The sequence below is a fragment of the Tetrao urogallus genome (assembly GCF_951394365.1).
Source record: "Tetrao urogallus genome assembly, chromosome: 1".
Lineage (NCBI taxonomy): Eukaryota > Metazoa > Chordata > Aves > Galliformes > Phasianidae > Tetrao > Tetrao urogallus.
In genome coordinates this window covers 56,660,759-56,681,337 of record NC_136813.1, presented here as the reverse complement: position 1 = coordinate 56,681,337, position 20,579 = coordinate 56,660,759, and the positions used below count along the sequence as shown (strand labels likewise).

Sequence of the window (20,579 nt, the reverse complement as noted above, 5' to 3'; positions counted from 1 at the left end):
TGAACTGATGAATTAGCAATCCATGCTCAGCAAGGTGTTACAAATGGTGGAGAGTGAGTTTTTCTCACATTCTGAATGAAATGTTCCCAGAGACCCACTTAGATTCTTTGTAGGTTTTTCCAGGCAGCTTCTGCTCTCTGATTACAGCAAAGCCTATCTGATATTCACGGAGGTAATGTCCACTCATTGCGAGGACTTCTCGTCCTTCTGGATGGACTGCAAATACAGTTGAGCAAATACAATAACCTGTCAATTGAAATTCTTTTGTAAGATTGTGCTTTTAAATACAAGTTCAAGTATTGTGCTTCAAGTATTATCTTCTTTATTCAATGGCTACCTTTATATAATTTGTGGCAGAGTCATTCCTGTGTTCAACTTCTGTCCATTAAATGATTCTATTTGATGTTATCACCCTTTCTTTATAACTTCCATGAAGGAATTTGGTTAACCTGTGATAAAATACGCTTCCATGTGTTGTTTGGTTCTATAGGAAACTCCAAGTATTCTTATGGATGCTTTCACATCCTAATCCATAAAACTTATTTTTTAATTATTTGTATCTTTTTTCAAATATATGGTTTTGTATAATTTGACAATATCTGATAATAATAAGTGCTTATATTAACTGTTGGAGTATAAATTGTGACAAATTTAAATACAAAGCATACACCTGATCTGTTCTGAGCACTTAATGGCTCTGCTGAGTTCATTTGTATATATTTTGTGCCAGTGGCGAGTGCCAAAATATATCTTTCTGTTGACATACTTGTAGCAGCCCATGTTTTTTTTAATGGAATCTTCTCCTTTCAGAAACTTTTAAGTTCCGATCGCTTGTTAGCACTTACTAATGATTACAGACCTGCTCAAGTATTTTGCAGTCGAAGATAGATACTTGCACCTGTACCATTTCAGAAAGGAAATGGTTCCACAAATTATTCCGTTAACTAAACTCAAGTAAACTACATATAAAAAAAACTTAGGATGCTATTCAAAATGATTGAAAGTGTCTGGACTGAAGACCACATTATTTATGGATGTTGGAAAGTCTTTGCAGTAGAACATTTTTGGATCCAATTTCCAAAAACATTTCAACATGTACTGCAGTTAAAATATGTGGTCACTGAAAACAGTATGTTCCAAGTGCTTTTCAGTGACTCAGAAGAGAATCAAAATGATTTGGTAATTCCCATGCAACTCATGAAAAATGGTCTTGTACATTTCATCTAACGTTGTATCTCTGATTCTGCTACTGGTTAGGTCTTTCAAAATGAACTAAACATGGTCCGTTGTCCATCTTAGCCTTGCAGTTTGGTTCCTTAACTTCCCTAGTCAATTTGGTACTCTCCAAATATATTGTTTGCAACTGTACTGTATGTAGAAAGTATAAAATCTATCTATGATAAAACACGTTAGATTATGTCAAAATATTCATTGAATGTGTCTGTATGTAAGGATTTGTACAGATTATATGTTATGATTATTTAAAATACCTTTTGTAATAAGAAAATGTAATGAGAAAATATTTTATTTCATTTAATATATCTTGCTTAATGCATTTTTTACTTCTTTGTTTTCTCTAGGGGGAGCCTGGGGATCCAGGATTTGCTGGTTTTCCAGTAAGTAGTATTGTAGCAAATTATAATAAATTGTCAGTAGAAACTGTCATCAGAACAACATTAATTGATGCTTGTGTGTTTGTTTTTCTGTTTAAAGGGAGCTCCAGGTACACTGGGTATTCAAGGACCTATTGGTCCAAGAGGAACACCAGGAAGACCTGTAAGTATGTTTAAAATACTTTCTGTAGGAAATTATCCTAGTGGAAGAATCATGTCAGCAAGATCCATTATATTAGACTGTAAAGTAGCAAATGAACTGAAAAAAAGAGGTTTAAAAGTAATGAGTATCTGTAGTTGGATACAAAACCTTGGAAAAAGCACTGAGATACTGATTCTACAGAGATCAGTATTGCACAAAGAATTGCAGTACTTTCACCTTGTATTGCCCAAGGCTCTTGATTTATATTGCATTTTTTTCTACTTCCTTGAGTGTCTTGTTTGAAAAGATTATTGAATGTAGCCCATTTAGGTATCTGTGACCCTCCACAGTGAGTTATCAAAGATGTCAGAATCTAAATATATCGCCTTTCTGCTTGTAAATGGTATTTTATTAGCATTAGTTAACTTTTCTCATTAGTTTTTAGAAAACAATTTTATTTTTAAACTTTTTTTTCAGTCATCTTTGTCAAAAGTCAATGCTTACAGCATTGGAGTTGACAACTGCTGCTGAATATTTCTCTGAGGAGATTGTGTTCCCTCCATATATCATTTTCTACATTTCTTATTTGCCACGGTTAATGATTTTATGGGTGAAAGCAGATGTTCAGATTCAGTGAACTTCGATTCTTTTAGGCTTGCTTTATTCTCCTGTAAGAAACCTCATAGCATTTGTTTTGTTTTTTTTCCTGCTTGTTTTTCAACATTTTATTTTAAATCTGCTCTATATCACTGATTGTGGGGGGGGGGGAAAAAAACGAAAAACCAACATAAACAAACAAAAAAAACACAGTGCTTAAAAATTCTAGGGCTAAATTCATAGCATGCTAAGCCTTCCCAAAGTTCATTTTCCACAGTGTCTGTAATATCATCTGGAGTAAGCTGTGCCATATATTTCTCCTTGGGACCTATTGAAGTGAAATCTCCATAGTTACTGTTTTTCTATAGTGGATCCTTATATTTAATGAGCTTCACAAAGCCTACAATGACTTGTATTCTCCCTGTACACTGTGGTGCAACCCATGATTGCAGTCATGCAGTCATGGCAACATCTCTTTTGAACACTGCCACTGTAGATGCATCCCCACTATCTCCCACTCTTAACAAAACTGATACATCTTTGTAATCTCTAAAGCTGTGATTCTTCTTTGGGAAGGACTTAGGAAATGCTTCCAGGTTTGTACTGTCCTTGAATCTTAGACCCCACATGAAGGTGAATGTGGCTACCCCAAGTTACTGCAGAGCTTCCAATGTGGATGCCTGCACAGTGCATCTTACCTGTAGATCAGGCAATGGCTCGTAGACTGCTTGTCTAATCAAAACAGATCAAGACTATAGTTTATTCATTTGAAGATACAGAGCAGGATAGAAATACATAGCAAGTACAGTTCTTGCCAGAAAATTATGATTTACTCTTGCAAGTTGGGATTGATTTTTCATAACCCAAGTTGCACCCCCCTGGGGCTCCGCAGGTAGACAGATCCATCTGCAGCTCTCTTTTATTATTCCTCTTATTCACCATCTTCTTCTCTGGAAGATGGTAAATTCTTTTTCTTATTCATCCCACCTCTCCCACTGACTTTTTTTTAAGAGTTTAGAGCTCACTGAAGCCTGTTAACTACCATAATTAACTGAGGCAATGCAAGTTGTCTTTCCAATTGATAGCTTTCCTACTACTTGTTCAGTAAAACTGTGGCAGCATTTTCTTTGTTACAGTTTCATGTCTCACAATTTTCCTTTGATACCATTCTGTACAACATTAAATTGGTAATCTAAGATGCTAATGCTGGTTCAGCAGCCTTTGCACACCGATGCTGTATCAAAACACCAGTCTAGTGTGTTGTGTCTAGTCTAGGTATGAACATAAAACAAGTCAGGATCCAAAAGCGTAAGTTCTTATTGCTTGAAATAAAAAATGGAATTTAATTATGTCTAAGCTAGGAGACTTTGTTAGGAGAGGTTATTGTATGACTTAGATGGGTGTTTTTCAGAGCAGTGATACTGTTTATGTGATGTTGGTACACTAAGTGCTAAGGAATACGCTGCCTTCCAAATACAGACTTTTATTTCCAGCACAGAGTAACTGAGCTCCTGCATGCATTGATTACCAAGCAACAAGTAACTTTCTCCCCCTGTTGTGTTTCTCTAGGGACCACCAGGGCCCCCAGGACCGCAAGGACCACAAGTAAGTCTTTGTTTCTAAGTCATTACTGTTGATTTTGTGTTGCTAAGGTTTATCCAAGACTGACTTGAAGGCAGTAAAATAAAGAACCACAGGCTGCTCCAAAGGCTGTGTAGCACAAGACTTTTTGTGTTGGCTGCATACCACAGAAAGTTAATCCTACGCTGGATCAGCTGCTCCAAAACAATTAAACCAGTTCTAGAGCCAGATTTTATTTGCTACTGTAGTCACAGTGGCTTCCCATGAGCAGAGAAACTTGGCCATCTGTACAATATTTGACTATATCTCAGCTGAAAAAAATACATATCAATTAATTTTTCTGACTCACCTAAGTATTTTTATTTAGTGTCTACTAAAAAATTTCCAAAAGAGGTGTTTGGTTGTTATTCAGAATGACTCAAAGTCTGTTAACATTAGTATCATGAGATTTCAATTAAAGTCATCTAAATGTTTAGGTCTACGAAAATATTTTTCAGTTCTCTAAAATTACTCTAAGTTAAAACTAGACAATTACTTGACTACATTTCTTCAGTGGCATCTGACAGAATTCTAAATCTGAAAAGCCCTTTCAGAATGTTCGAATTTAAACTTTACATTAGAAAACAGAGCTGTATTTTTTGTAAACCCTGACCTATTGCTTTTGCAGGGCAACAGAGGTCTTGGCTTTTATGGAGAAAAAGGTGAACAGGTAAAGGAAAACTAATGAATTAGTATAACTACAGAAGGGCGGGTTGATACTGTTTGCTATTTATTGAGGAATCTATTTTGAATGCTCTCTTAATTTGTGATTTTATTACATGACTTTAATGGAAAAACAAACAAGTATAGCTTTGAAATTAACGATAATCTGCATAACAAATGTCATAGCTGAACTAACTTCTGTGTGTCCTGGTCTAACTGTGCCCTATTTATACCAAGACAGAGTATGAAATGTATAGAGCCAGACTTCCTTGTATAAAGCAATAACCTTTACACTTATTCTGGAAACATACATGGCAAGAGCAAGTATCTATTCATATTTGTTTATCCCAGTACAAAATGAATTTGTTTCTTGCCATCAATTTATTTAGAGATTTAGAAATTTATTTTTAGCAGGGGAATATCTGCATTACTCTTTTTCTATTCATCTTCCATTCCACTCATCACCCTGTGCAGACCAACAACTTGGCAAGGTATTGCAACTGTTAGTAGACATACCTTTATGTTTTTCCTTCAGGGCGCCCCAGGTCCTCCAGGTCCACCTGGGCTTCCCACAAGAGAACTGATTGGTGTCCCCACTGACAAACACAAAGTAAGTACAGAATACTTCGCCAAAGTGCAAGAAGAATTAAGAGAGCCCAGCACTATCAAAACTAAAGTATCATAGCAATGTGCTTTTAGATACTGTGCTTAGAAGAGATTAGTACTTCAAGACAAATTTGCTGCTTTCCTGTAGCTTGAATCCTAAGGTATTTATTGCAGCTATGGTGGCTACTCAGAAAGCACTTCTCATAAACAGTGACTAGAGTTGCCTTAGCAAACTTGTTCTTTCTGTTTAAATAAACCCTGGTATGCAACTACTGGCAATCACTGATGTCTTCTGATTCTACAAGCAGAAATACCAGCTGAAAAATTGTTTTGTATCTCATTCTCTGTAAAGATGAATGAAATTATCATGCTGGAAGAAACTAATCTTCATGGAAGCAACCTGAGCTGTTGTGTACATTTATATATATGTATGTATGTATGTAAGGTGTCTCTGTGGTGCAGATGTCTGTACATCTACAGTTAAGGCTTGTCCATTCATGTTGAATAAATCCTCTACAGAAAGATATGACTTATTGTCATCTCTTATTTCTGTTAGAAACAGAAATTCTCATGCTCTGTATAAACATTTTCTATGTTGAACACCAATCCAGACCAGTAAGTAGTCCTTAGTCCTGAATTTGGCGATACAAACTTCACATGGCTTATAGCATTTCTACGGACAGATAAATAAATTGGTGTGATACTGAAAGATCTAAAGATGTCCTTGGTGCCAATCTGGAATTTCCTTCACTAAGGAGAGGTCTTTGCATATGAGCTACTTCTCTGGATGGCCTTTATAGTCAATGGAGAGACAGATATAGTGAGTTGATATTAGGTTGTGATTTGTCTTGTCCTCAAGGAATTACTACCATCTGATCAGATAATTCACAGATAAGCAATAAGTAAATCTGAGATAAGGTGCGCACCTCACCCAGGCATCTTACAAACAGGCCTGATAATATCCTAAGGTGTTCAAATCCCTAGAGACAACTTCAGGAAAATTATCAAATATACTAAAAAAAAACACTTTTTTTTTTTTTTTTAAAGAAAACAGACTTTCCATATGACAAGTTTACCAGTAAGAGCAAAAGGGTGGTGGTGTTTCTCTTGAGCGTTTTTCACTGTGTATTTAAAAAAAAAAAAAAAAAGTTATTAAAAGTTATTTTAGAAGTTATTAAAATGTGAATGCCTAAAATATCTGAACATTTTTCTTCATTTCCAGGGTGAAAGAGGAGAGCCTGGACAAAAAGGGGAAGCTGGATTTCCAGTAAGTGGAGAATACCAGAAACAAATAAATCAGAATTAATGTTAGTGTATTCTTCATTGACGGGATGTGATCCAATTTTGGAGCAACATTATCAGGAGCACAAGTTTTGATGCTTTAGAAAACCTTAACAGCAATATGATGTCTAAGAATTCCACAGTGAAGAATCCATCATTCTTCTACTGGTTAACCAAAATAAGATTTTCCCTCACACATTTTTTAATTTTAGCCTTAGCTATCAATAGATCTCTTTACAACTGCTGGTCAACTATGTTTAAAAATTGTTTTAAATTCCATTAAGTAATAACATATGAAAATTTTATCCAAATTCTCTCCAGCACATGCAGACTTTTGGCCTCATATGTCTGTTGACTGTGAAAGTAATCCCATGTGTTGCTGTATCATTTAGAGCTGTCGACCAAGCTTGACTGAATGTGGTTTAGTTAACTCACATGAAATCTCTAGTCTGTCTAAATAGCTTTGTTATTGAGCGGTTCTTTTTTACTTCCCAGAGTGGTTTAAAATACAGCCTTCACCAATTAGGGATGCCTCACTGGGCATTTTGCAGACCTTTATTTTTTTAGATGGTCTAGTCAACTTCCCAGTGAGGTTATGGGAGAAGGCTGCAGTCTGAATCCTGCTGCAGTTCCTATTCTGATTTCCTGCTCTTGGTCAGAATTCACGCATGCAGAATTTTGCTGTGACTCTATTAGGAAAACCACTGATTTTCGTCCTGATGTAACAGAGTGGGATATGTTTCTCCCTTTTTTTCTGATAGTACCATGTCTATTGTTGCCAAATAGCTCTCTCAAGCTACAGTTAGGGCATAAGCAGGATTGCTTACTTGGTCATACAGCTGATTTGACTTATGTTTAAAGTCACAGCTGCGGAAGAAATACAGAAGGAGATGATAAGAGAGAAAACCTGTACTCTCCCTAATGTCCTGGTCATGTTATTGTAATAAAGAAAGCACGTCACACTCTAAGGACATTAGTTCTCTTACATGCAGACATAATAAAATCATACATGTGTTGAAATGTTATCTTCTTCTGTTTAGCTTCCATGAAGTCTCTCTCTTTTTTTTTTTTTTTTTTGGCACATCATGTAGAAATATGTTGAACTGACTATAATATTTCTCAGGGTGTACTTCTCTTCACTCCTGAAAAAGGTGAAGAAGGGGTAATGGGCTTCCCAGGACAAAGGGTGAGTCGCTCATTGAAGGTAAAATTCATGCTACTGAATATGCAAGTCCAAGCCGAGACTTTGTCTTTAGGAGCAAAACACAGAAAAATAAGCCACAGAAATGAGAGCTCTTCTGCCCATGTCTTCCAAGTTGTGGCCAGCTTTGAATTCCCTGATATGGGAAAGGAAAAATGATATTTTTAAAATGGTAACAGGAGAAGGGCCCCACGTGACTCACCACCCTCCACCCTCCTGCATCATTCACCCAAAGTTGTGCTCATTTACCACTGCTCCTCCACTGGTCTGCAGGATGGACTTCATTTCACTGTTTCCACCCTAACCCTTTTTAAACTGTGGTTAACAAATACAAGTTTGACTCCAGTCCCAGTCAGTCCACTGACCCCAGAAGAAAGCTAATGTGAATACTGTTACCTGCAGCATGTATGAATGCTTTGTGGGGGCATTGTTTCTAAAGTGCTTAAACAGGGTAACAGTAGTCAGCATACATTTTTTTAAAAATCTCAGACATTTTTAAAAGCTTAGCATCTTCATGCTCAATTTACAATTGATTGATTAAGAAGAAGATAAAAATTAAATACCTGGTTAAATTTCAGATATTTTCTGTTTGCATCATGCATTAGTCACATTGAAAAAGTACCTGAATTCTAAGAGCAAGTTTTAGTTTTAAATTGTTTTTTCAAAATAATTGTCATATTTATTCTATCTAAGAAATAAAGAATCTGTTATTATGTCATTTCTTGTTTTACTAACTTTAATGTCCTTTCATAGGGACTGCCTGGTAACGATGGTTTTCCAGGACTTAGTGGAGAAAGAGTAAGTATTTCATACAACTGTTGTTTCCAACACACATGTAGGCAATCTGTCTGAAAAGAAGACTGCAGAAGACAAATTCTGCATGTAATTATACCAACTGTAGTCTAACAAGCATCATCTGGATTCAAATATCATTGTAATTTTGGGTCAGTTCATTTCCTCATGAGTGTGAAAAAAAAAAACAGTTCTCTAATTAAAGTCTGTTTTACAACAGGACCACGTTTTAAAAGCATCATGAGCTGTCATTTTCATTGTTCCCATTATTAATACCATGATTTCTGTAATTTTCTTCCTCATGCAGAAAGTTGTTATTTTGAAGAGTTTTCTGCAAACATGATTAAGATCTGTGTCTGTGGTACATTTTGGATATCAAAAGTTAGAAAAAAAAAAAAAAAAAGAAATGGTAAATACACCAGTTAAATCTCTGTCCCCTTGGAAACACACCCAAATATTTAAAATTGCATTTTGTCAGACCAGGAAGAGCTCATACTTTCTGTTTATGCTCAGAAAAGGGCCTTTTCAATTAGCATTAGGAATTAATTCCATGAGATATTCAGATAACTGTGAGATGTGTGACTTTCCCATGCTCCTCCATCTTCAACTGGTTTACACGTTTGACTTTCCACCAAGGCACAACAGCAATAACATGAAATACAGGGACTTAAAGTACAAGATACATGAAAAGTAACAGTTGTGCAGCTCTTGAATTGATGACAAAACCTGGTGGTGTGGAAGGGAATACGCTATCCAAAATACATATGTGGAGAGAGCGATGCAAAGTCCATTAAAACCGAATGATTGACCTCAACTTAGGTTCATGCTCTGGTGAGAAATGTTCGATGCCTTCCCTTTATTGAAAGTAAGTTTTGGCAACAGTTTTAGTGAAACGTGTATTGATTTGGACAAGCTTGAAGGGGAATAAGCTGCTCGATTTGCTATTCACGATAACCCCTTTTCTAACGTTTTTTGAATGATTTGATTCTTTAAAAAGAGAGGATAGCTGCCCTGTCTGCCTGCGTTGGGTGAAGTAGTTCTTAATCAGAAAGCTGCTGGCTGCACTTCTAGACCACCAGCTCCACCTAGTGTAAAGAGCCTTTATGCTTAGTACTTAACTTTTTCTGACGGTTGTCATGTAGGTGCCACTGATGCATGCACTTCTGTTTGTGGTATCTTGCTGAGAGCTGTGGAATTTCAAGGGCTTTAAAATTGTGTAAACGTCTTCAAGGGCCCACTATGAAAATATTCACTTTGTGTAGGAGTTGTTCCTACTGTGAAATTCAGGAGGTGCTGTTTTAAATCTAACTAGTGTGAATTCTACAGATCTTCTGGCTTTGGTGAAACTACTTTAGTTGGTATCAGTTAAAGAGTCCAGCCACTGTTTTCTATTAAAAGCTCGCCTTTTTAACACTAGTTCTTTTCCAGAGTACATATGAATATTTTCTGTAGAGAGCAGAGGTTCCCAAAAATAACTGAATAAAATGCATAGATTCTTGTTTTTTCTGTATCAGCATCAATGAAATCTGCTCTTTTCTGTGCATCTCCAGCATGTGAAATATGTCTTCATGTGACAGAATGCATTGTATAGAATCATAGAATATCCCAAGGTGGAAAGGACTCATAAGGATCATTGAGTCCTGGCCCCACCAGAAATAAACAAAAGTCAGACCTTATGTCCAAGAACATAGTCCAGAGGCTTCTTGAACTCTGGCAAGCTCAGTGCTGTGTCCACTGCTTTGGGTAACCTGCTCCATGCCCACTGCCTTCTGGTGTAGATTCTTTCCCTAATCCCCAGTTGCCCCTCACAGTTCCATGCTGTTGACCAGCAATGAGAACATCTTTCTCTTCTCCACCCTTCAGTGTCTAAGGGGATGTGCAAGTATAGATGCTCCATCTGTCTGCACTATCAGCAGCAGCACAAAAGCCTGTGCCACAGCAGATCCCTCCAGCCTTTGATGAGAGGTAGATTTGATCTAACAGATGGAACACTGAAGCACGAGGAGACTTAATGAAACTGAGACTACTGAAACCTGAAGAGCAGAGTTAGCAAAACCCATTGGGAAACGGAGCATCACCTCCATGTTGAATGCCCTGTCCCTGCAGGTGTTTAAGGGCAGGCTGGATGGGCTCTGGGGTAGCCTGACCTGGTATTAAATGTCAGCACATACACTGCTGGTTTCAAAAGGAACAGAACTGGGCTGTGCTTCTCATAATGTGTAACTCTGTGCCCTGGTGCTTCAAGTTACTCGGTATGTCAGCACTTTCCGTAACTAAACAGCCCCACAGATTGGTGGGACAGAAGATGTGCAAGCTTGCAAAACTGTAGATTTGGGACGTTTGATTGAATAATTGGTGAACATCTTGTTATTAGAATTTTAATCAGAAATAAAGTAGCCTAATCATCTTGCTTTTTGTAAGGAATGCTTGCCTTCTGTGCTCGCATACATGAGTGAATTTGTAAATAACTCACTGCTCCTTGCTGATTGGTGATTACAACCATTCTGGAAATGAACCTGCAGAAAACAGCAGGACGTGCTAAAATGCTCAACTTATAAATTACAAGTATCCCATTATTTTTAAAATTTGCATGGAGATTTTTGCTTGATCATTTGTTTTCTTTCTTTTGCTTATGATCCTTGTAGGATTTTCATCACATAAAGGATTATTAATATGGAAAGAAAGATTATTTCCAAGTACTGACTGAACACATCCACTTATGTTTCTAATGCACTAAATATCAGTGTGTAATGTGACTGCTGTTTTTATCTGTCCTTATGCAACAGCATTGTGGATTATGTCAGAACTTTTCTAGCTATTTCCAGGAGAAATACTATTCTCAGTGATGCCAAGTAGTTTTTCCACACTGTGTTTTTAGATAGATTTCTTGCTTTCATATAGAAACAAATAGATAATGATTTAGCAGATGGATCTTTCAGGTAAGGTTAAAATAAGGCTTTTGGGGGGGGGTTGGACTCAATGATCTCTAGAGGTCCCTTCCAATCACTGCAATTCTGTGACTTTGTGTGACTCTGTGACTCTGTAATGACATTGCCTGAATTGCTACAACCCAGGGAAACAAACTGCTCAGCTCTGTTACATACTTCTCACTGTAACACCAGAGGAAGACAACTGCTGCAGATAACAAATTTAATTGTCTTTCTGATAAAGGAAACGTCAACCATTTTTATGTGTATTACAGGGTTTTCCAGGATTGGATGGTCAACCAGGTCAATATGGTCCTAGAGGAGGCAAGGTACTGCTTTACTTCCATTTGCCAGAAGTGATAATCCAGGTGTAATTTCTCTTCTCCACGATGTAGTAGCAATCAAAGTGTTCCTTGTTACTGTAGTAGCAGTTAAGTCGTTTATTGACTGAAATGGCTCACATTTCTTAAAAGCTGTGTCAGTGCTTTTGGAATTTTGGTTCTTTGTGTTTCATGGGCTTTTGTTTCCATTTTAAAAGAAATTCCCCAGAATAATATGCTTAAATATGATGCTTCAACTTCTGTTAACAGGGGGAGCAGGGTGAGATGGGTCCTCCAGGACCACCTGCCTATGTTCCTTACCGCATTCCAAGAAAAGGTACGTCTTCTTTGCTTAGACTGTGTAGCTTAGCCAGGTTTTATCACCTGCTACATAGATCAAAAGCATTAAAGCCAGAGAATTCAACTCCTTAAAAACTTTGGACTGCTTAACTTGTCCAAAATGTATAACGAAAGAGTGCCCTAGTTACCTTTTTGCAGGCTGATGGCTTCTTTGTCTCTCCTGCTGAAGCCAGATTGCTGTACAAAACACATCCATACATTCCTGAGTGCACAGAGAAAAAAAAAAAAAAAAAAAAAAAAAAAAGGAAAAAAAAGTGCCCAATGAAAAGAAGAAAGGGAGAGTCTGTATTCTGGGTCTTATTTCATAGTCTCTGGATAAAATGCAGAAATCATTTGTAGTGCTCGCAGCCGACTGCCCTGTAAGGCTGTGGTGGATCTGCTTGGCCAGACTACAAACACACAGAAAGTGATAAAAGTTTGCCAAGGCCAAAACTTCCTAGGAAAGCACTAGCAGGAATGATGATCACTTGCTGTTACACCATGCTGCATCCTTACACTGTAGAGTTTTCTAGTCTTATTGAATGCAAGAGCGTCTGGCAATAGTGAATAGTTCTCTTCCTCCTGGAGAGAATGGATAAACACTGTTTAAATCACTCAGAATACCTGCCAAGCCTTTAGGAGCAGGAGAAGCTTTGTGGAGAGAGGACGAAGCAGCCAAGGTGATGGAATATCCTGTGCCTTTGACAAAAGGACAATACTTTCCTCATGCAATAGTTGGGCCAAGGTAGATGCTTCTGGTACAGTAAAGTAGAGCAAAGTTCATATTTCACACATTGTTATAATGGCAAATTCTTGTAGGGAAAAAGAGGGGTTATCCTCAGAAAGCTCATCAGGAGAAGTGTAGTTCTAGGAGCATACTGGAAATAGTACAGAGATCTTCTACCTCGGCTTCGTGGCTCTACACCATTGCTATTCTAGGGTATGCTCAGCTTCCAGATATTAGGACTTTACAGAAATCTCTCTGATATACTTGTTTATTTGCACTAAGACAGCATGAAGTACTACATTTCTGTATTTCTAAAGCTGCCTTTAAGAAATAATGGTGAATTGTAATATTCCAAAGCAGGTGAAGTTCCTAATTTAAGCATTTTAGGAGTTAAGCAATCTGCAGAGTACCACAGGTCATCACTTAAGGGTCACAAACAGCATCACACTAACATGTTTTGTGGTATTGGGGTTGTCTTTCAGGTGTAAGAGGTGATCCAGGCTTTCCAGGTGCTTCTGGACTCCAGGGAGAACCAGGAGAGCAGGGTGATCGTGGGCTGCCTGGTATTCCAGGATTCTCTGATGGTAATATCCCAGTAACACTTGTTCCAGCAATTTAACAAGTTTTAACTGGTATGGGAGTGAAGTGGAGAAAATGCACGTACAGTTGGTGAAATATGCAGTACAGTGTGATAAGTAACTAACTGCAGTAGCAAAAACCGAAAGGTGCATTTTATGTACCTGCGTTGGCCCCAGTGAGACTTTGCAAAACAACTGAGGTAGAGGTGACGGCAGAACCTTGCTTCAGGACCAACTGTTGATTTGCCCAAGTGAAAAGTGCAGTTACACTTTTTGTTACACACTTAAACGTCTCCATTTTTCCCTGCTTGCTACATGCAATTGTAGGAACAGTCCCTTCTGTTACCTTACAGCTCTTTGTGCAGTACTGGTAAGAAATTCTTCTGAGTTTCTTCCCTGGTTCTGTTTCAGGAGATGCAGATAAGCCAGGCTTACCTGGAGAGATAGGACCAAAAGGTGAAAAAGGTGAAGAAGGATCTCCTGCTTATCAAGCAGGCCCGCCTGGGTTTCCAGGTAAACATGGCGAACCAGGACTCCGTGGTCCACCTGGTCCCCCTGGAACTCCAGGTGAGTACAAGAAGAGGTGTTGAGAACTCGGGAACATCATTGCTTATTTTAAAGATAACAGTTGGCAAGACAAAGTGAAAAAGTAGATTGAGGGAATGAAACAGAGTGGGTGGTGGAAAGACACATTGGATAGGAGTGATGTATGCTCACTGATGAAGAAGGTTTTGCATGACTTCCAGACATTCCTGGAAAAATTTGAAAAAGAGGTCTGTTTTGGGCTGGTGGAGAGATGAGCATTCTGTTCTTAGACTTGCATTCTGCTCTGGTAAAAAGAATTTTCACAGCTCAAGTTTCAAATGAATTATATGTACCAGTACTCTGGGAAGAGTGTCCCAGTAAGTGTGCTAGACTGAGAAGGGTCTGGCATGGAGGACACTGACTGTATATGTTGAATTTAGCAAACAGAGGTTAAAATGGTAAGTTGTGGAAAAGTTTTTTTTTTTTGTCTCCCCCAGTCCAAGAATACCAAGAAGTCTTACAAATGGTCATCCAGATGGTTAGGGATCTGAAGCAGAAGTCAGAGAGTGGGTGGCTGTGAGAGCTGGGTTTCTTCCTTAGCCTGGAGAAGAAAAGTGCTAAGAGGAATCTTACTGCTATTTTTGTGTACCTCTCTCTCAGGAGGTCACAGTGAAAATGGAACCAGACGCACTGACTGAGGAGTACAAGCAGCAGGGCAAGAAGGAATGTTCATAAGTTTTCACAAGGGAAATTCTGCTCAGATGACAGGAAGAACTTTTTCACTCTGCGAAAACTTTTTCACATCTGTGGTCAGATGGCGGAACAGTTTGCCCAGAGTGGTGGTAGGCTATTGATCTTTGGGGATACGCAGTACTTAGCTGAATAAGGCCCTGAGCAACTGAGATTAGCCCTGTTTGGAGAAGAACATTGGACTAGGTGCTTTCCAGAGGCAACTTCTAATTCAGACTGCATTTGTCTCTGTGAAATGCACCACACAGCAGTGCAAGAGCAGGAGTGGAGAAAAGGATTGCAGGAAGTAATCCAGAGCAGGTGGTGTGTGGTACTGCAAACCGTGTTGTGCCGAGAGTTAAAAACAAAGGAATTAAGGGTGAAAGAGACCAAAGAATAGATAGAATCATCTACCAAAGCAGGCAGAGAAGTAACAAGGAAGTTCTAGAAAGCTGTAACCAGAAGTTTCAAAGGTCATGCCCACAGTCTAAGACTTAGGTCCTGGGGCTGTATATGTGTCAAGGCATGTCCTGAACCTACCAAAATAAGACATGAGACATTCCCTCATACTGGTTTCCAGACAAGGAAATCCACGTGCTCCAGCCAGTTACTGGTCACTGGAGTTCTGCAGTGCAGTCATGGCCAGGGGGAGCAACAATCCAGGCAAGCTGGTCTGGGTGGAACTTCAGTGCCGAGAAATAGAAAATATGAATTCTTTGCTAGAAGATGAAAGCAAGTAAGGCCTGGGAATGCAGAGACAAGCAAATGGCCCCTCTGAAGTAGGTGGCTGTACTAGTACAGAGAGGGATGAAGATGAAGCTTGCATAAGTAAGATGGTAAGGGACCATTAACACACAAATGGAAGTTACTGAGAATGGGTTTGGGAAGCTGTGAGGAGGGGAAGAAACAACAAGGAAATAGGATTTAATAACAGCTGAACTATACAGTCGAAGACTTCAGGAGAAACAGAAAAGATCAGATGTAATCCAACTTGAATAAGGTGGAATAAGGAGAAGTAGTACGTTAATTTACAGTACATTAATTTATCTTCTTACTCTATTGTGCTTCTAGGTTCTCTCTTTGGATTAAAAGGACAGGAAGGGACACCAGGTAGACCTGGTGCACAAGGTTTTCCTGGGCCAAGAGGACAAAGAGGACCTAAAGGTAGGTTATAATAAATAACTCAAAAAATGATCTGCTGTTATGCATTGTGTAAAACTTCCATTGTTTTAAGTTTTAATTAAGTCTAATTATGACATGCTCAGGGACCAATGAATTTGATCTGAGGCTAATACCACAAGTAAACATTGATTTTGTTTCTTAAAAGGAAAAAAAAAAAAAAGTGATTTTCTCAAATACTTGAGGTATATATGTGTGTATAAGGGGTTGAAAGTGTTTGTTGTGACAGTTTTCTTTCCAATCTACTTCCTTAGGTGAAGAAGGTGACTGCAGTACATGCCTTTTGAGTGATGAACTCAGAAGGGGCTCTACTGGCCCCCGTGGTCCTCCTGGTTTTCCAGGAACCCCTGGCCAGCCTGGGAGAAAAGGAGAACCTGGTGATCAAGGTCCACATGGTATTCCTGGCTACGCTGGAGCAAAAGTAAGATACTTGTTTCTTTAATACATAGTTTTGTACATCTATTACAAATAAAAACCAGCTATTCTCCATGAGAAGAAAAATGATGAAAAGTACAATTTATTTTCTTTTATGCCACTTCCATAGTTTCCAGATTGCTACAAAATAACAAGAGCTAAAAGTTGCTAAGATGAGAATTAAAATAGTTTACTGTGGGAAGAGCAAAAGATTTCCACATAAAATGCACTTTCCATTTAAACAAAGCTGTTTCAGCAAAACTACAGCACTGATTATGAAGGGAAACAATTTCATTAGTTCCTTCAAATTGTTTCTAATAAGGGGCAAATGTCAAATATTAAATGTAAGATTCTTGGTTACAAATACATAACTTTTTCCTAAAAAAACACTGTCAATAACCCTGATAAGAGTGTTTTGCTAATATTTACTGCTAAAGGTGCTATATTTTTGTTATCCCAACTAGTTTATGTTTTCTCACAGTTAAAACTCAAGATTTTAGAGTAAGATTTTAGTTAAGCTAACCCAAAACTGATTTTGTTTGTATAGAGATGTCAGAGCAAATAAAATGCTTTCAGTCAGAAATTCTGGCTTTCTGACCATAAAAAAAAAATTACTTGCATCTAGTTAGAGTTTGGATTTTTCTTTTAGAAAATAAAAAGCTCTAAAAAGACACCTTTTGAAATGTTCATTGTGGAAACTTTGATTAATTTTTACAAGTTCTGCAGGTTTTTGGTTTTTTTTTGCCTTTGAAATAATAATAACTGTATTATCTTCATCCCAGAGTTTAAGTTACTGTAGACTTAAGACACATATAGACATGTCATATCATAGTAGAATACTCAGCAGCAAAGCCCTGACTTTATCTCAGCTTCTGGTCTGCCACAAATTCACCATAAAACAAATTACTTTAATTATTCTTAGTCCATATGCTTAGCAGAAGTGAGTCCATAATTTTCTTAACACATTCAACAAGTTACCTTTATAGAAAATCAATATATTTAATTTAGATCAAATCTATGTGAACTTACTGTAAGTATATACATCTATATCCCAAGCAATGGGCATTCTTTTCTGTGGAGAAAGAGAAATTAGAAATAGCTCTAAGCCATTTTGAAAACACTCATGGGCTAAACTGCATGGTACACATTTAAACCTAGAAAGCAACAAATAACAAAGTGAACATAATACAGTGCAGTGCTATTGCTGAAAATTTCTGCAGTTATAAAGTCAGTGACGTAATTCAGAATTGTATTAAGTTCTTCAGATTTCTTTTGGCTTATAAAAAGCATTGTACAGAAGAAGAATCTCTACAGGGATATATAGATGTGGCTTCACTAAAATGCAGGAGCTGAACACAGACAGATCCCTTCACTCGAATTTGTTCTCCCACTTTAGACTTACAGAAGTGTGAACCTATATTCTTGAGATGACTTTCCATTTCCATACATGCTTTTCACCTAAGAAATGCTTGGAAAATGCCAATGAAAGACAGTGATGGAAAAGAAATCAAATTAAGTAATTATGGCAAAGGAGTATTTCAGAGAAAAAATAAATGCATCAAACATTCTCTTCATATATTGTGTGCACTGAAATTCAGTAAGAGGAAGATGGGGAAAATATAGTGGCTTATATTTTAGTATGCATGAATATGTTTTTTCAGAACTATAGGTAACTGGGTTAGAACAGTCAGCACTAAATGAATCTGTAATGTTGAGCCCTTGGCGTCTCCCATGCATTCAGTCCAGTAACTCAGGGCTCTTGTGGAGAAATCTAGTAGTGCCATTTTCAGCTGGGCTGTTGAGGAGAATTGTGCACTATACCAAGGAATGCCAAAGACTCAGCCTCATCACAGCTTACCTTAGCAAGAGAGGAAATCTCCCTCCTTGGAGACTTTAAATCTTGACTGGACAAGGCCCTGAGTAACCTGCTTTAGCTTTGAGCAGCAGGTTGGAGTGGGGGCCTCCAGCTGTCCCTTTCAACCAGAATCTTTCCTATGGGGCTGTGGTTTGGAGTAGTTCACTTAATCATTCTGTGCCTAAGTTCCTTCCTCTCATAAATGAGGAAAATGCTGCTTTTCAAATCTACAATGGTGCTGTGAATCACAGTCCACTGCCAGCCATGCAGCTGTCATCTTTTTTAGGCTGGGAAAGAGAAAATGCAGGTAAATATAACGCAGAGTTTTGTTACCATGGTGCCAAAGTGTTGCTTACAGCAATTTCCTTCCTGGCAAACAATAAGTAATTTACTGCATTTTCTCTCATGCAGTTCTCCAGCTGTAGTCATCTATAGGACTTGATCTTATGATAAGCCACAGATCTCCTAACGCTATCCTCGTGTAGAAGCACCCCTACCGTGCCATATGGGCATTGATCCTAGTTAAGCAAGTTAATAAGGATTCAGGCACAGCAATAGGATTACTGAAGAAGAAATCATACAGAGAGTAATAGGAAAGCATTACCGTCATGGTTTGCTTGTTTGTTTAAGCAGGACAGTGAAACCACAAATCTGGATAATTAATTTGTTAAGTGGTTTTATTTTGTGTTTTTGAGGGTTTTCTTGTTTTTTTGTTTTTTTGTTTCTTTTTCTGATTTGTGTAATGCCAGGGACAATCGGGCCAAGAAGGATTTCCTGGACCAAAAGGAGAAAAGGGAGATTCTATATACATAACTACTAAAGGTAGAGTAAAAATTCATGTCACATCTATTTTGCAATTATTTATGCCTTTTGTGAAAGAGCAGTTTCCCAATGAAAGGTCTGCTTTAGGCACCAAAGGAATCCGAGGAGATCCTGGACTTCCTGGTATCAGAGGGGAAGATGGTTTCCCAGGCAGAGATGGATTAGATGGTTTACCAGGACTGCCTGGCCTTCCGGTAAGTAGCAAATTTTAAGAAGGGAAGAAAGGACGACCCAGGGAACTACTGACCTGTCAGCCTTACTTCTGTGCTGGGGAAGATCATGGAACAGATCCTCCTGGAAGCTTTGCTAAGGCACATGGAATACAGGCAGGTGATACAAGACAACAAGTATGGCTTCACCGAGGGCAGGTCCTGTCTGAACAGCATTGTGGCCTTCTATGATGGCATGACTCCATCAGTGCACAAGGGAAGAGCCACTGGCATCATGTCTGGACTTCTGCAAGGTCTTTCACACAGTCTCCCACAACATTCAACATCCTTCTGTCCAAGTTGGAAACAAAGCTAAATCATTTCCGCCACACTCAATTACTAATACATTTAATTCTGAGGATTAATGATCATCAGGCTGCCCTTCACACACAGATGATGATAAACTGGCCTTGCTGATTATTGATATACTAAATATCAGTTTTACCCTCAGATTCTTTAGAACCACCTTATACTTCTATTTCAATTTTATTTAAATACATAAGTGGTAGTGTATAACCCATTTAGGCCAATTTTATATAAGTGGTTTATTTGTGATAATTAGTAGTTTATTATCTATAGATTGCGTGTGGCATTTTCATATGAGGGAGTTAATAGTTTCCATCCCCAAAATGTAGGTCACATCATTGTTTACTTGCTTGATAATACCTCATCACCTATCACAAATGTTGCTTTCCACCACTGGTTTCTTGCATCATATAGGAGGATGGACCAGAGCTTTGTCATCCAGTGTGACCCACAGTGGGTTTGACTACTAGTAAAAATGGTACTTTTTATTAAATCTGTGGATGGGAACGTTTTGGTGATGTTCTAAAGATGTTGTGGTAACATCACTAGAGTAACAGACTAAGAAAGTTCTGCCCACTTGGGCACAATTTTATATCAGCTTCTGTCAAGATCTAAGAATTAAATGCCACACCACAACTAACTTTCATGCACCTCTAGTGATGTGTATGCTTTCCCTCATATCCACTCACAGCATTTCAGAAAGGGAAGTAAGGCTGTCCACAGCAGTGACTCATATTTCCCATATGTTCTTCATTGGCCAGCCTTTTTAGGGGAATGCTCCCTCTAAGAGTGCTTCTCTCATGCTTTTCTGCTGTGGGGGTCTAAAATAATGTCTGATTATTCCAAATCTATCGTATTTGCAATTTTGCTTTAAAAAGCTGGGATGCAGTACATAAGGAATAGCTGCCTATAAGATGCTATTCATGAGTGCCCCTCACTGCAAGAAAGACTTTGAGGCCTTGTAGTGTGTTCTAAGAAGGGCGATAAAGCTGGTGAGGGGTCTGGAGCACAGGCATTATGAGGAGAGGCTGAAGGAGCTGGGGTTGTTCAGTCTGGAGAAGAAGAGGCTCAGGGGAGACACCATTACTCTCTATAAGTACCTGAAGGGAGGTTGTACTGAGCTGGGGGTCGGCC

The 20,579-nt window shown here is 38.3% G+C and overlaps 1 protein-coding gene across 1 annotated transcript in view; it reads left to right on the top strand.

Annotated features, from left to right (window-relative positions):
* Positions 1-20,579, top strand: part of COL4A2 (collagen type IV alpha 2 chain) — a gene marked incomplete at both ends in the record, with an annotated part of 138,034 nt that overhangs the window by 90,128 nt on the left and 27,327 nt on the right. The window contains 16 exons of the mRNA XM_079538305.1: positions 1,581-1,616; positions 1,714-1,776; positions 3,922-3,957; positions 4,601-4,642; positions 5,171-5,245; positions 6,464-6,508; positions 7,646-7,708; positions 8,477-8,521; positions 11,718-11,771; positions 12,033-12,099; positions 13,311-13,412; positions 13,818-13,973; positions 15,732-15,824; positions 16,094-16,260; positions 18,858-18,930; positions 19,018-19,124. Of these exons, the coding sequence (XP_079394431.1) occupies positions 1,581-1,616; positions 1,714-1,776; positions 3,922-3,957; positions 4,601-4,642; positions 5,171-5,245; positions 6,464-6,508; positions 7,646-7,708; positions 8,477-8,521; positions 11,718-11,771; positions 12,033-12,099; positions 13,311-13,412; positions 13,818-13,973; positions 15,732-15,824; positions 16,094-16,260; positions 18,858-18,930; positions 19,018-19,124 (1,224 nt within the window). The remainder of the gene's footprint in view (positions 1-1,580; positions 1,617-1,713; positions 1,777-3,921; positions 3,958-4,600; positions 4,643-5,170; positions 5,246-6,463; positions 6,509-7,645; positions 7,709-8,476; positions 8,522-11,717; positions 11,772-12,032; positions 12,100-13,310; positions 13,413-13,817; positions 13,974-15,731; positions 15,825-16,093; positions 16,261-18,857; positions 18,931-19,017; positions 19,125-20,579) is intronic.